This window comes from Manacus vitellinus, unplaced genomic scaffold, assembly GCF_001715985.3.
Source record: "Manacus vitellinus isolate BGI_N305 unplaced genomic scaffold, ASM171598v3 scaffold_44_pilon, whole genome shotgun sequence".
NCBI classification, from domain to species: domain Eukaryota; kingdom Metazoa; phylum Chordata; class Aves; order Passeriformes; family Pipridae; genus Manacus; species Manacus vitellinus.
Window position 1 is genome coordinate 2,483,392 of NW_021940565.1, and position 16,272 is coordinate 2,499,663.

The 16,272-nt window shown below is 40.4% G+C and overlaps 1 protein-coding gene and 1 long non-coding RNA gene across 2 annotated transcripts; one reads left to right on the plus strand and one right to left on the minus strand.

Moving 5' to 3' along the window:
* The first annotated feature begins 6 nt into the window (after positions 1–6).
* Positions 7–16,184, plus strand: CUNH1orf112 (chromosome unknown C1orf112 homolog). Its single transcript, XM_029962245.1, has 22 exons — positions 7–84; positions 1,277–1,381; positions 1,907–2,047; positions 3,052–3,214; positions 3,548–3,632; positions 4,153–4,291; positions 4,753–4,833; positions 5,225–5,289; positions 6,678–6,826; positions 7,429–7,537; positions 8,062–8,248; positions 9,263–9,345; positions 9,728–9,779; positions 10,090–10,179; positions 10,805–10,990; positions 11,644–11,766; positions 12,666–12,761; positions 13,190–13,303; positions 13,707–13,811; positions 14,125–14,205; positions 14,934–15,047; positions 15,350–16,184. The coding sequence occupies exons 1-22, from the start codon at positions 19–21 to the stop codon at positions 15,533–15,535; spliced, it is 2,520 nt and encodes an 839-aa protein (XP_029818105.1). The 5' UTR covers positions 7–18; the 3' UTR covers positions 15,536–16,184.
* LOC108640810 lies at positions 2,400–15,236 on the minus strand. Its single transcript, XR_001921504.2, has 4 exons — positions 14,996–15,236; positions 4,146–4,262; positions 3,914–4,019; positions 2,400–2,511 (listed from the first exon to the last, which is right to left on the minus strand). It is a non-coding gene; the product is annotated as an uncharacterized LOC108640810 (long non-coding RNA).
* Positions 16,185–16,272: the final 88 nt, after the last annotated feature.

Sequence of the window (16,272 nt, forward strand, 5' to 3'; positions counted from 1 at the left end):
TTGAGGATCCTGACTGAAATGTTTTTGCCCCATATCAGCCTTGAAGATTTGGAACAAACCTTTTTCTCCAAAGTATTGCCTAAGGTAGGACAGCTCCAATTAACTGGGGAATTGTCAGTTGGTCCAGTGCTAAAAATCACTGCTTATAATGCAGTGATTCTTTCTTGAGATTGCACAATATAGTTATTGTGTAGGATACAAACCTCAAAATTAAAATTTTACCCTTTAAGAGTTTTCACAGTTTTGTGTTGGATTGTTTCTGTGATTGTTCTCATTCTTTACAGTAGGGAGAGATTTAAATATACAATATTCTTTCTACATTCAGCAAGAGATTTGGGGTTTATTTCTTTTTGAGAAGATTGGTCTTTTTATAAAATGTCCAAGGTGGAGAATTTTTATTTGAGGTAGCTTCTCAGGACAAGTAAACTGAAGAACCCAACACTTGTGTATCATTAATAAATGTTGTGAAACTTGTGAATTAATATAGTGAATAAACTCTCAGACCATACTGGCCTAACATATGTTCTCTTTTTTGATGAAACAATGGAGATTTTTTGGCTGTAGTTTTATTAAAATTCTTGAGTGCTTGCATTTTAAGTGAAGTAAAGCAGTGCCAAATTACTGATTTAAGTTTTAGGCCTCAGCTTGTCCATTTTAAGAAGCCAGTAAAAGTGGCCATTTGATTTCCATTTCTCTTGTTTTATGTCAAGTAACAAATTTTGGAGATTACAAGAAAAATGTGTAACAATAGGCACATCCTGCTTATCTTGTATGTGCCTGAAAGCACCTCACTGTCTTTGCAGTGAAAACACTAACACTCATCAAATGTCCAAGGACCAAAACTAAAGTACAAATTAATGTTGTTTGTAGATTGTTGACCTTTTTTTTTTAATGTATTCAAAATGTTAATGATCATTATCAACAAATAAACAATTTTTCTGAGACAAAACGAAAATCCTCTTAAAATTATGGGGGTTTAACTGAGTTAAAAAAGTCTTTGGTAGAAAGAGGTATATATTAGCTGGGAGGTTTATTTCCTAACATACTTTAGAAAAAGTAACAGCTTATGTCTATAATTTGGGAAAACCATACAGGTTGTGCTTCTTGGTACATCATGTTTTGTGACTGAAATGCTGGAAAGTGTTAATTTTTTCTGGGAGTTCTCTCTGTAGCCTGTGCTTCCATACCAGGGAAGCAAGCAGATACAGAACAGTGTTGCTATTTGCATGTGTACCTTCATAAATGAAATGTTTTAAGTTTTGTTTCCTTCTGACAGACTCTACAGCTCTTTGATAACTTGATGTATGAGTTATCCAGCGAGGCCAAGGGGTTAACCAGCCACAGCACAGAGTTATGCAGTGCTGTAAGGAATCTGCTACAGGCAAGTCCTGTTCCTGTCAAAGGAATGTTTACATCATTCTTTGCTTTTACCTGAGCTATTGAGGGGTTTTTAGAATATTTTTGCCACCTACTGGTGGTTAAAATGTAATTTAATCTTCCTTTGTAGCTGAAATTCGATTAACGTTTTATGAATGATTTGATTGCATCCATCACCTGATGCTAATCATAATTTAAAAAATCATCTCAAATTCTGCTGAAGTTACTAACACAAATGGCATGTGATTCACCGTATTTAAAGAGTGAATCTGACACTTGTTTGTACAGTCACTTAATTCTCAGTTTTAAAATGTTTGGAAGCTGAGAACAGTAGTCAAAAAGATATATAAAGTTCTCACAGTACATACGGAATTGCTCAGTATTATTTTATGGCGCTTCATCCGTTTTTAACAAACTACTTATGCAAACAGTGAACTTTAAATGCCATATAAATCTAGGTGCAGTTCAGCAGGGAAAAGATGCTTTGGAGGTTATTGCATTGACTGCTGTTGTTTGTTCTTGCCTGAAGACTGTGGTGCAGCTGCTGGAGACCCTGACGGGCTGTGTGCGCTCCGTGTGCTCCGTGCGGGAGTGTGTGCCCCTGGGCAGCGTCCGCTCCCTCCCCGCCTCCCTGCTCTACGTCATAAAGAACTCCTTCGCACACTGCAGGGTAGGTCTCTCTTGGAAGGAGAAACATCCCTGTGCTCCTTGGGGTTTAGGAAGCACTCGCTTTGCAAGAAGATCCTATTTTGAAATGATATTGTTGTCGAACTCTTTTAATTTAAATTTAGCTGTTAAATGGTTCGCTTATCGCGCAAGTACAGAGATGATTTTTCAGCTGTGTGCCCAGCAAATATGACCTGGTGGTGAGAGGCTCAGACTGTGCCCTTTCCATGTTTTGCATCAGTGTTCACTGAACATTTTGCTCATGAATGGAGTACTCTGTGAGATCTGTGCACTCCTAATGGCTGCAGGATTTTCAGAGCTATCAGTGGTTCCCAGCATGGTGTGACTTACCTTATTTCTGTGCAAGTTCCAGAGTGGATTGAAAATGGAGATTGGCATCTCTTTGTTGGTTACAAGTAACATCTGTCATTTTCAGATTTGGACTTTCAGATGCAACAGTAATTCCCTCTAAGCAGTAAAAATAAAACCAGCTTATCATAAGGACACGGGAGCTTTTGGTTGCCTTTCATTCTGTCTTTCTTTTTTTACCTCAGTTTTCCATGTCAGGAATTAAACTCAAGTGCCACACCTTTATCTAACAATTTTGATTTGAAAGTATTGGGAAATACTTGGAATGCTGCTTCCTTTGTTGCTAACATTGTATTGTATTGTCAGATGTGATCTTAGGTTTACCCGTGGACGTTTATCATATGATCTTAAGTTCACCTGTGGAGGCCTAATCTGGAACCCCCTAAATTCACTAGAGCCAGGCAGACCTCATTAGTTGTCAATGAGGCTGCAGGTGACTGACATTTTACATTTAGTGATCAGGGGGTGGGAGCAGAAACTGCAGCCCTGGTTGTATATTGAATTAAAGTAGGTACATCTGTGCCTTGTTCTTTTTTTCCCAGGGGAATGTATGACAAAGCTCTTGGTGTTTTTAGCATGTGAAAAATCAGGCTGTGATTCCTGAACTTCTTTTTAAACCTCGTTTCCCATTTTCTGCAGGATAGTGAATCAGTGTACTGTGGGCACCTGCACTTGATTTCTGACCTCCTACAAGCTATGTTCAAGGAGACTTACTCCCTTCAGAAGCAGCTGATGGAACTAGTTGATATGATTTCCATGGGCTCTGCATCCACTGAAGATAACATCACAGATATAGTGTCAAGTATGTGCAGATTTAACACTTTTTCAGTCTTGCTTAGTCATGTTTTTCTATAGAGTATGTTTGAATTCTTAAAACAGGTTACTGAGCGTGCTCAGTTCCTGCTGTCCTGACCAGCCTTTCAAAAAGCAGAATTTTGAAGCTTGAAATATTTCTGTTCTCCTGAAACTTCCTCTGTGGGATGGGGCATGCTGTGTAGGTTTGTAGGATAGGGGCAGCTCTTAGACATTGAGCCATTTTCCCAATTCAGTGTCAGTGTGCTGGTATTCTCTTAGTGCTTGGGATTGCTGTGAACTCATAAATGTGATTTAACTCTTGTTGTTATTATTTCCTTAGTGATCCACACTGTGCTGGAGATATGCTCTGTCATTTCCAATATGGACCATGCTCTTCACGCCAACACGTGGAAGTTCATAATCAAGTATGTCACTGAACTGTAATTTTAAATAATGGAGGTTTCAATTGCTTTGTGTTCAGAGTTTCAAATAAAATCGAAATTAGAGAATTCACTTTAGCTGTTTGGTCAGTAAATTTAGCAATTCAATTTAGAAATTTAGCTAGGAGTAGTACTCAAGCACTGCCAGGGGAAGTAGGTAGGAATGGGTGTGAAAAGTAATAGGAACTTGCAATACTTTTTGTATTGCAAGGCAGAAGAAAATTTGCAGCACTGTTGTCTAAATAAATAATATTAAGAGGTCTTACCTGCAATTTTGTAGACATTTTTGGCTTGACTGACCGTCTTGTGCTTTCATCCTGCCTCTCCTCTGTTTCAGTCATGGCTGTGGAGAGGGTTGTTCTCTCTGAGTTTCTGTTTTCAGCCTACAGAGATATTGCACCAATCAGTGTTGTACTAAAGCCTAAACAAATCATTTGGATTTGTAAGAATTCATTGCATGGTCACTTCTGACCGTTAAATACCTGATTATATTCCTACCTTGCAGGCAAAGCCTGAAGCATCACTCCCTGCTGCAGTGCCATCTGAAACACAGCGACATCCTGGGGGGCCTGTGCAAGGACACTCTTCTGTCTTTTGACTCCTGTTTGCAGCTGGCTGAGCAAATGAAGGTGTCAGAGATACAGGTGAGTTAAAAAGCTCCCAAAGCTGACAGTGAACTTGAGGAGGATAAACTCTTTGTGCTGTATTATTGCTTGGAGTAGATTGGGTTTGGTTTTTTGGGTTTTCTTTATTTCATGTGGTGGGCAGAATACCTTATTCTTTTGAAACCACATGAAAGTAAGGCCCATCACTTTATTTAGATTGAGGATGTTTTGTGAGACACTTAAGTTTTCACCATACTCTGTGAGAAATTATTTCCTGAACTGACAATATCCCAAGGTCAATCAAAAGATAACCTTCCAATTCTGAATATTACTCTAAAAATGTTGAGGCATAATAAATATTTTTAAAATTTTTCCCCCTTAGCTGCAGAGTCTGTAGAGAATCAAATGTGAAATAGGTTTTGAACATTGTTAGCAATCTAACTTCCTTTCTTATTGTATTACTCTGTATATTAACTTTTAGAACTGCTTCTTCTGCACAGGAGGGCACTGACTTAAGGCTATTCCAGAAGACAGTCAAACTGTGCAGGTTCTTTGCTAATTCCCTTGTACACTACACCAAGGTAGGTTCTGTACTCCAAGCCTGTGTTAGGATTAAGTTCAAGCCCCTGCTCTGCAGATGGAATAACTTTGTACTGCACAATATCTTAACAATTTATGACTATCCCATATGGGCGGTATAATTAACATCTGTAATTAACGTCCAGTAACCTGCTTGTAGTTCTTCCACCTTTATATTCTCCCAAGCCTAAGCAGGGATTTCCCAGAAAAACAAGTATAATAAACTGCTTCATGCAATATCACCCTGGAGTTGGTAGGAGATGTCCATCTTGATGGCCAGAGTGGCCGAGTTTCCAGAATTGTTGGTTGTTTGAACCATTGAATTGAACAAAAAGTGTAATTAATGATGTCTTTTATATTGAAAGTACCATTCAAAATTAATGGCTTTTGCAGGAATTCCTTGCTTACTTCTCTGACTGCTGTTCTCAGTTACATCAGCTCTTTCTTCAGATATACAGGTAGGTGAAGTACAAATAATTGATCATTGATAGTATCTTAATAACATCTCTTTACTGCCTTCTTAAAGTTAAAGTATTCTGAGATATAGAAATACAGTTCTTGTTCCAAAGCTGTTGTCATCTTTTTTTCATGGATAGAAAACAAAAATATTTTTTAATGAATTAAGCATTTTTGTGTGATATAGTCACCTTAATCCCATTCTTGATCAGTGCTGTGCATGTCCCATATTGACAAACCATTAACTTTGTTGAAATTACTTATGTCAACATTTCTTAACAAATTATGTGTAGAATATAAGAATATATAAGAAAGAAAAAATCCAACACTAAATGCAGGTGTCAGTAGTGACATGTGACAGATCATTTCTACTTTAAGACAAAGTATGGAAACATTCATCCCGGAGAAAGAGGGGATCAGAAACAAAGTATCCTGACATTTTTCTTAGCTTTACAGTGTGTTTATAGTCCTGTGAAATCTCACAAGAGGACTCTGGTTCCCCTAGAAGCAAACGCTCTTTTAATGTTTTGTTCATAGAACAAAGGTCTGCAAGTGGTTTATCACTGTGGTTTATCACTCTGCTTTCTGTTTGCTGCAGTGGTGGGGAAGAATAAGGGAATATGGGCTTTCTACTAATCATAGTTTACCCTCTGAAATCTGAGTGCTGATTTCAGCCCTTCTTTTGGAATTCAAGCCACGTTCTCTGGTGTGATGTGCACCCGAGTTCGCTGCGTGTTTCACTGCAAGATTGGGGGGATATTTTTTGATGAGTTTCCTCTTTTAGCTTTACTTACCTTGTAGATCTTTCTCAAGTGCGAGGTTGTAAACTTTTATTCACTCAGGGAAACTGGACAGGATTTTTGAGTAGCAAGGCAGCATTTTTACCATCACTTTATAAGCTGCAAGAGTGGAAGGTTTTCATTTCATGATCTCTTTTGAATTATTCTCCTCTTTGTTATTTTTTCTTTTTTATTGCCCAAGGTTTTCTCTCTTCAAAGAAATTGTGGTACCCTTTTAGTGTCATGTGTTAAGTCAGTGCTGTTACATTTATGACTGTCAAATTGTGTATACGGGTGTTTTGTTGGCTTTTCTTTTTTATTTGACATGTTTCTTCTGATAGATGTTATGTATTTTACATGCATTTTCTGTGAGCTTGTAAGGTTTTCTTTCAAGGTTTAGTAAAATATTGGATTGTGATGCTAAGTTTAAAAGCTGAATGCAGAGTTGTAGCTCTTGGACTATAACAGGTATTCTAAAATGGGGAGCCTTTTATTTGACAAGAACAAGGAAATAATAAACTTACTTCTTCGTAGTTCTTTTGGAAAAAAGTAATATTACTGAAAATGCTACTGAGAATATTTAACTTCTGTTTTTTTCCATTCCCTCTCAGCAAATTTCCTCCCAGTCTCTATGCTCCAGAGATCTTGGAAGTTCATCGAGAGGAAATATCCCGGGTTTTTCTCGTGGCTCTGGATCCTCTTATCAACCAGCTTCTTCCCTTTAGTCCTTTCATGGAGCAAGTGTTAAGTGAAAAGTTAGGTAGGTTGAAAATACAGCTACCAGTGCTGTGGTACTATGTAAACATCTGCAGGGGATTGGGACTGATATTTTGACTTTCTGAACCACAAGAAATATTCTGTACCTGTTTGCTTGTCTGTAGTTCTTGTGTAAGTACTGTGATATGAGCAGTTCCATGCTGAATTGGATGAATTTTGTAACACATAGTTCATGTGGTTGCTGAATTCATCTTTTCCAAAAGACTCACAATAACTTCAGTATTAACCTGGTTAACAGACATCCTGTCAGTTCTCCTTTTTTGCATAATTTCAATCCACTTTTTGCCACGAACTTTCAAAGGAAGCTGAAATTTTTCTGCTGTACTGTTCGTGGGGGAAGACAGCCATTTTCTCCTAAATTAAGTATTTGCTGTGGAAAGCAGAATGCCTTCAAACTGGAAAATTACCACCTTTTTGTTTCTGCACTCCCTTCTCCCTGGTTTGTGCTCAGACCAACAAGTCATAATTCTGGGATGGCTGAGATAGTTCATCAGTTTGCCTCTACACTTGCTTTATAAGCCACTTTAGACACGTGATGTATTTACCAGGGCAACTTGCATCACGTTTGAAAACAAACTTCTGCAGGTCTCCCTCCTGAGCAGCAGCTGCCCCAGTGTCTCCTCCTGGTTACCATCATGGACAAGCTGTCCTCTCAGCCTGAGGAAGTGCAAACTCTCTGGAACACAGGAAAAAGGTACTAATGAGGTTTTTGCTGTAGTTCTTCCCCACAGCAATCGTTCCATACAGGCAAACAGAGGGGCTCAGCTGCTGGAGTTCCCCATGCAACTGAGTAGTAAAATTTGTCAGACTCCATGGATTTACTTCCTTCTGCCAAGACAAACAGGATCTGATGTGCAGTGCCTCAGGAGGGAAGCATACAGAACCAGAGATGTCGTTGTTTTTTCAGGGAAGGAATGGTATTTAGAGTACTTCCAGGATAAGAACAGAGAGAAGTTTTTAATTTGTTGATGCTTCACTGAGTTAAAATCTCAAACTTTTATGCCTGAACCCTCAAGCAACCACCTGGACTTGTAAAAGAGGAAGGTAGTCAGAAACAAAAATTTAGTGTAAAACCACTGAAGTTATTGCCATTGTTCCTTGTCAAAGATTTTTGTAGTGCTAAGATTTTATAGTGCAGATGTTTCTTCGGGATTTTGGATTTACGTATCTGTAACCCAACTATTTCTCTTTTGTTTTTTTTTTCTTTTCCCCTTGCAGCCTGTCTTTGTTTTCAGCTCTCTTCTTCAGTTTCCAGCAATGTCCTGGTGAGCTTTCTCTCCCTGTCTGTTTGCCAGAGGTGATCAGTACTGGGCAGCCAGCAGTTCCCATCACCCTCTATCACTATGTCTGTGTCCACCTGTGCTCCTTCATTGCTTCCACACTCCCATCACACTTCCCTCAGCTGGTAAGACTGGTTTTTGCTTATCATCTCTTCAGCTGTTTTTATATATAAAAATGGGTTATATATAAAAGAATGGGTTCTTTTTAATGACCTAGCCCTGAATTGATGCTTAGGTAAGAAGTGGTTCTGTAGAAAGCAGCTGTGACACAGTTACATGGCTGGAGTTGAGTTATCCAGCAAATGTCACTTGTGGAAAGGGGGGGAAGTAAGGCTTCAAAGAGTTCCTGAGGACTTCAGTGGCATTGGAAATTTTTGTTCTCTTTCAGAGGGAGGGAGCTCAAATCATCATAAAAGTTCAGTGCTTTCTTTTATGCTGTATTCAAATTGTATTAACTTTACCTGTTTTTATTAGTCTATACTAAGTTTAGAGTAGACTATGTTGTTGTGATTCCAGCTAAAAACATATCATAAAATGGTAATGAGCAACATTTTCTACTTAAGAGGAGTATTCTGGGCTTTAATTAATGTTACATAATGTTTTCAAAGTTTTTCACTTTTACTGCACACAGACAGAAGTACCCCCAGATAAATGTAAACCTTGATAAAGTTAGGAGCTGTCACAAAAAATTACAGCCCTAATTAGCAGTTTGTTTGTTTGTTTGTTTTCTGAATGCTGTGTTCCTCTTTCAGGCAAAATTTGTGTTTGTAAAAGAGGAAAATTATTCATTTGGTTTTTAGTAGGTTGCCAATAAAGCTGGAAAGAAAATTGGCAATACATTGTTTTTTTCATAGGAGTTGCCTTGCAAAGAAGGGATGCACATGATGAAATGTCTCCAAGAGAAGGATCCCCAGGCCACTGAGGTGGATGCACATGTGCATTCAAAGTGTGCAGATCTAAAGGTGTGGCTGCTCACTTGATGGTGTAGCTGAATATGGAGTATAAAAAAAGAGTTCTTCAAACATTTTAGATTGGATAAGCTTGAAACTCTTCCTGGGTTCTGTACCAATTAGTGAAGTAAAAGTAGTAGCAGGCCTGCAGTTTCTGCATGAATGTACATCTGTGTATTTTCTCCTCAGGAATATGCCCTGCTGGATGCAGTGCTGGGTTCTAGCATGATCACATCTCTGCTGGCAATGGACTCATGGTGCTTCCTTGCCCGGTAAGATGCTCTTATTGCAGGTCAGGCAGGTTTTCCACAGATCCAGTTCATTCTGTTGTTGTACATAATTCCTTGAGAGATTTTTTTTTAAGACAAAATTTTCCCAGAATTGGATTATTTTCAGATTTAGAGCACATTTTGAAAATTAGAAGCAGAAATGGCTTAGCCATTTTTCCATTCATGCAAGTAAAGGGATCATACTTTCTCTATTATTTAATAATTGTGTTTTGGAATGGTTATCACAAGTAAATTGTGTCTGCAAATCAAGCTGAAATATGTTAGAGGAAATTTCTCAGGCCATTTCTCAGACAAGGTTTACAGTATATATTCTGTAAAAGACTAGGAAGTACAGACTGACAAGCTTCTGTCTCTCATGTTCCAGGTATGGAACAGCTGAACTGTGTGCTCACCACGTTCATGTGATTGCCCACTTGGTAAGAACCACAGTGTATTTGCAGCTTGGCACCAGTTTTAATCCAAGTTATACTGGCAAACTTTCTAAATGACCAAAGACAGGATTTTTTAAATTTTTTTTTTAAATCCAAATTGAGATTGTTTCAATTCTTCAAACTGGGTTAATAATTAGCAAAAGCAGTACAGTAAAAATATAAAACAATATGCCTGGTATTTCCAACATGATCCCACATAGCAACTCCTAGAACGTTCTGTATAGAATTTATTTGCTTAGTGGTGATTTTTTTTCCTTAATTTAATTGGATGCATTACCCTTTTATGCTAATGCAGCTAAAGGCTTGGCCCAGTGACTGTTACCAGGTCTCTGCCCTGGGTGTCCTGCTGAGGCGTCTGCTGTTCATGATGGCTCCGGACCACCAGGCAAGTACAGCACCAGCATCTTCTGTCATTACTAGAAGAGATTTGAACCAGTGGCCTGTGTTAAAATATCCTCTTTCAGAAGTGCCAAGATGAGTGCTCACCCACTGTCTTTGGTATTGTAGTTGTTATTACTGAGTCACAGTGGATCCCACTTTGTGCAGACTGCACACCTTTCTGAGTGTCTTGCTGGGCAGCAGTGGAGTCCTTTTTCTGACTAAGGATGAAAACAGCAAATCTGGGAGATTTGCTGAAAACTGTGTGTCCTGGCATTGCATCTGTGACTGGTGTTCATGAGTGTTCTCATGACATCAGGTATCAAGAGCAGTGTCCTGTCCTGTCAGTGCCTCTCTTCGTACCTTGGAGAGGCCAAAGCCCTTTCTTCTACTCACTGGGGCCATTGCTTCAAGCAGCTGAAAGAATTAAGTCGTTTAATCATTCTGATGTCCTATATGTGACAAGGGAGGTGGCAGTTCTACAACTTTTTTATATAAAAAGTTGAATTTTGTTAAAGTGAAAGGTTTTACACTTTTTTTTTCCATGTAATATATCTAAAGCAAACCAGCTTTCTGAGAGGTTATCAAGTTGTCTTCTGGCCTACTTAGCTTCTGTTACCTTTTGTTTCCAGGTAGAATTTGCTCATAAGTTTCTTCCAGAGGAGGTGGAGAACTTGGCTGTGTGGCAGCACATATCCCTCAGGGCCCTGAATCCCGACCTCAGGAAGCGAGTGGCAGGTCAGCTGTGCGTGGCCGCGCTCACGCGGTGCCGGCGATGGCTCAACAGCAGGCGCGCCCTGGGAGAACTCCCACCCGTGGTAAAGGAGATGATTTGGTTCTCTTTGTAAAATCTGTGAGCTCTGGATTGCCAAACTGTAAGGATTCTGTTGCTGTCACCTCAGTTTTTCAGAGTGTTTTTTCCATGCCTAATTGGCCTATGCATGAGCAAGAACTCTTCATGTTAACGTTTTCTTCTCGCACACAGCACCTCAGGACCCTCTGCTGTGACAGTGGAGGTCTTGTGGTTCCCAAGTTATTCTAGTTGTTTGCTCTCTGGGTGAGCACATGTATTTTTGTTTAGAATTTCTGATTTATGCTATACCTTAGGATACAATTGCTTTTAAGTTTTAAAGTCCTGGCTGGTTTTACACAGCATCAAATCTGAAAGATGCTCACTGGTCTCCTTGGCGAGGGAGTGTGAGAAACCAGAGGCTTCCACATGAAGTGTCTGCTGCCAGATTCCTCCTGCCAGTGCAGCAAATGTGAGCCTCGCAGGAGTAAGGGATGGTTTCCTTGCTTTGGAAGCTTTATTGGCTGGTGGGCTGCTGGATTAGCTGTGCTGTACAGCTGACACAGCACACTGGGCTTCCTGCCACCTTGTATCATTTTAGATGTTTAACATGAGCCTGGGGTTTTGGGTTGTTTTACATGTAGGTTTTTCTGGTCTGTCTTATACATTTTTTCCTCCTAGAACACTGCCCTTTCTGTCCTGCTGGCTGCCTGCACTTTTGCTGATGACACTCTGGAGGCAGAACTTAAGGCATCTGTCCTGGGAGTGCTCAGTCAGTTCTGGACTCTTCTCCAGGCTAAGCAGGTAAGAGAATTTGCTGCTCCAGTGCTGAAAATATGATGTCTTTGAGAGGCTGGTGCTATTTCTTCACATTGTTGTTACTAATTTGTTTTCCTTGGATTGGACTGTTTCTGTAAAGCACAGTGTAACTGTGCTGCCCATCTGCTCTCAGCTGGTTTATGTTTTGGGCAGGCCTGTGCTCTGGGAAGCTGAGTTTGACTTTTCCTGAATGTTACATATGTGGCTCCTTGTGACTCCATCTGTTACTCAGTGTCAGATTCAGACTCGCTCAAGGAGAAATCTGAAACTCCTCATTCTGATTCACACCAGTTATGAATTTGGTCTGTTTTAAGTGTTCATTGGAATGTGAACAAAACTCACAGTGGTTTGATTAGTGCACAGCCTGGCACCTGGAAACCCACACCCTCCTCCCAGATTTGAGGGGGTCAGGCAATGCCCTTGCAACCGTGTTACCTCTTCATGGCTGCAGCTGCATAAAGAAAAGAAAAAAGGATTGCCATGGTTCATGCTTCTGATTAAAAAAGGAAGTTTGAGAGTGAGGGTGAAGAGGAACCAACAATGTGCCCCTTCAGAGGTCTCTTCCAACCTCAGCTCATGAGGACGTTTGGCAACTAAGAAGTGAAAAGAAATAGTCCAGATAACCTTTAGCTGCTTGTTTTAGTGAGTGGTGGAAGGAGACAAGGGCCAAGAAATATTGTTAATAAAAATCAAAGAAAAGGGTCTTGTAAAATATGACTACCTAGAAGTATTGATATGACTATTGTACTATTTTCTTCTGCTTACAATGCAGTGTTTTACGTGTGTGAAGGCAGACTAAGAATTTTGGAACGCTACTATGACTTGAAACTCTTTCTTAAGTAGTTATTCCATAAGTTAAAATGCAATGTTGTGATCTCTTGAAGGTCTCAGATGAGCCATGTCTCCAGCAGACACTGTGTCTATTACTTCACCTTTTGGAATTTTTCATCCAAGCATTAGATGCTCAACTGATTACTCAGGTAAAAAAAATCCCTTCTTATGAGTAATTTACTTCATGAAAACCAAGTTCTCCGTGATTTGCTGAAATCTTAAATGAGTTATTTCATGGTCTGGCTGCCTTTTAACACATGAAAGTTTTTAGTTTTATTTCTTGCTTGATTACTTTCCTGGGTTTTAAACCAAGCATATGGCATTTTGGTTAACACTGCTTTTGAAAATCTCCAGTTACTCTGTAAGATATTGAGATATGTGGATGTGCTGTGTGGAGCCTGCTCATTTCTCTCTAAACTGCACACTGCAGCTTTACCTTACCCCGTTTTATTTGAGGTGCAGCACCTCCTTTTGGTTTAAGTCCAGTTTTCTCAGTGTCTTTGGATTTAAAGATGAGACAGCACCATTTTAACCTGCAGTCTGTTGATGGAGCCTCACTGCAGTTTGTTTTCCACAGGTATTTGCACTGCAGTCTTCCCTTTTCCAGCTGGATCCCCCGGATCATGTTCGTCTAGCGATGGTGGATTTTCTGTCCTCCATGGGAAAGGTGTTTATACCACAAGAAGCACAGGTAAATGTAATTGTGGTGTTAGTGAAATCATCTTCAGTCTTTTGATGAAGAGATACACCTTTTATTTAAATATACACTCCATTAAATCCGTATAGGAGTGCCAGGACATCTTGGAGACTTATTAGTGGTCTATGGCAGGTTTATTTTTCATGAAGACATGCTGAGTGCATGGAAGATGCTTGGTTTATTCACTGTTTTTGTTCTCACCAGACTGACATTTAAACCTCTAGGAAGAAAGAACATGTCACCTCCCTCACAGTGATTTGGGGTTTTTTGCCAGACAGGGCAGTAGCACTCTTGCATTTCCCAAACCTGTCTCTTGACCTTAGAGCCATTCTTCAGTAATAAATCATGATGGTAAGACACACACAACTAACTCTTTGCATGTTTGTTCCTCTTGCAGAGGCAGGTTGTGCCCCAGCTGTCATGTCTGTTTGCCTCTCTGCTGGCTGACCAGAGCTGGCTGATTCACCAGCACGCGTTGGAGGCGTTCACACATTTTGCAGAGGTGAGCAGAGCACAACTCTGGGTGCACGTGTTTGGCTCCCGTAACTTTTACTGCACAAAAATTCTCCTGTCTTAAATATCTGCTGCTCTTCATTATGCAGTTTGGGTCTTAGTGTTACAGGTGCTATTGCACACCAAAAGTAATGAGAGCTAGTGCAGTTGGAAGTGATTTCAGGAGCTGAAGTGAAGGAAGATTAAGCACTGGGTGCTTACGTTGGTTGCAAGAGGGCAGGGACTGTCATAGGAAGATTTTTTGCTTTGTCCATTCCCTTGTTAACATCAATGTACTGATCAACTGCTAACATTTCTGACAGGAAACAAGCCATGAAGATGTTGTTCCTCAGTGCCTTAATTCTGAAGAAGCTAAGAACAAAGTTGTTAATTTTCTAGCTAAGGTATGTAAGCTGCTAAACCACTTTACTGCTTTCTCAGTTGATACTGTACACCCATTATGAGCAGTAAACAGCCTGTGTCTACACCTGCATCGTCTGCATGGTGATTAAAAATAAGTTTAAAACAAGTTGTTGTCACTGGGATCTGGTCAAACTTTTCTACTTACTTTAATTAGCAGAATTAACAACTGCCATTCCTATGCACGGTGCTCTTTCAGTACTTCCCAACTTTGGTTTAAATGCTTTGCTTTTTCCTCCTTAAACAAAAAACTTATTAAATTGCAGACAGGGATTTCATCATTTGGTTGGTATGCTTTCCTTCCCCACTTCTCTTGGATGAGTTTCTGAAATCTAAATGAACACGTATGAAACATCTTAGTCCTTTTTTGCATATTAGAAGAAACCCTCTTAAGAGTAGGTGGCTTTTGCTGCAGAACACAGACACTGTGGAAGGGGGTGGATGTTGTCCTGTAACCTAAGGCAGGGCTCTCTGATGAGCAGCTTTTGACAAGCAGATAATTTTCAATAGAACTGATAACTGCCAGTAATGCTAAACCAGAGCTGTAGGTAACTTTAATCTCCTGATCAGAAAAGTGTGTGACAAATACTCTCTTTGAGCTGCACCTTAAACTGTCTCCCTCCCTCCCTTTTGTTCTGGCATGTAAATTGAGCCTATGAAGGTTGGTAATGCTGCCTTGGTTTAGTTACCTCTCCTGTGGTTTTCTCCCTAGAGAAGGCAGGTAGAAGAGACAAGAGCAGCACGAGTAGAACGCACAAAGCAAGAAAGGATTACCTGGAGTGCACAAGTTCTGCAAGGGGACGGAGAACTGGAGTCAACAGGAGAGGTACATGTGCTCCTTTAAACTATCTGGGCCCTACTGTCGATTTCTGTCAGTTCTGGGAAGTCTCTGAAGAGGTTCAAGATGGCCTTGCTGCCCTCCACAGTCTAAAAAAAAAAAGGTCACGAGCACTCCTGGCCCTTAATAAGGCCTGAATGGTCTGTAGTGCCTGCCAGGCAGCAAGAACTCTCACAGGACAAGGGCATCTTGCAGCTCTGTTCTATCTAAGGGTTTTCTTGCACTTGGGTGAGGGCTGATCACTTACACAGAGCACTAAAATGATGTTTGATTTTTACTGAAATCTGCAGCCCCTGGCCAAAAGAGCCTGTCACCCCCCCTCTGAGGAGCAGTACCAGTCAGCAGTGGGCTCGATGGAGGGGGCAGTGGAGGCTGTGAAGCTGCTGCTACAGAAGGGGCCCCCCCCAGCGTGGCTGGCAGTGAAGCTGGAGGCCCTGCACGCAGCCATAGCCACCCTCAGGGACAGCACAAGGTAAGGGCTCCTCGGGGCTCAGACAAGGAGCCAGCTCAGCTCCCTGCAGGGAGGGAAGAGCTGCCTTTGCACCACGAGTGCTGCAGAAGAAAACACTGCACTGTACCTGTGCCAAAATGGACTGAGGGGTGAGATGTCGGCCCATGTTCCACAGTAAGTGGCTGGAAGGAGTTGATGTATTTTAATGGGCACTACTGTGGATCTGAGCTGTCAGTCTGTATACTGCCAATTTTGTATATTTGTTTGTATATTGTTTGTTTTTCTACTGTGTGGAGATAAACATTCCATGATATTGTATTCTGAATACTAAGAGGTTTGAGTCTGTTGTCAAAGTAACAGTTACTTTGTTCCTGTCGCCTACAGGTGACCAGGCAGTAGGTGTTTTTATCTTAATTTTAAAATACACTCAAGAATAACAATTTATAAGGCTCTACACTGTTCTGTGAACATACCTCTGCTGCTGGTTCCACTCCAGGCTAGGGTCATCTCTTAAAAATAATCTTTATTGGTCACAGTTAAGAGCAGAAAGAACACGGTGCTTTAGCAGTTCATGGTCATTCATTGCACGGTTCCTGGCACCACTCGTGCCATCCACTGACAGAACTACATAAACAGAAATAAATAAGTTGAGTAAACTGTACATTCATCTTAAAATCATCTCAGCTAAAAAGTTAAAAGGAGCCATTTCTAAGGGCTTTAATTTTCGGGGGGGAGTGTGGGGAGAAAAAAACCAAAGGAAAA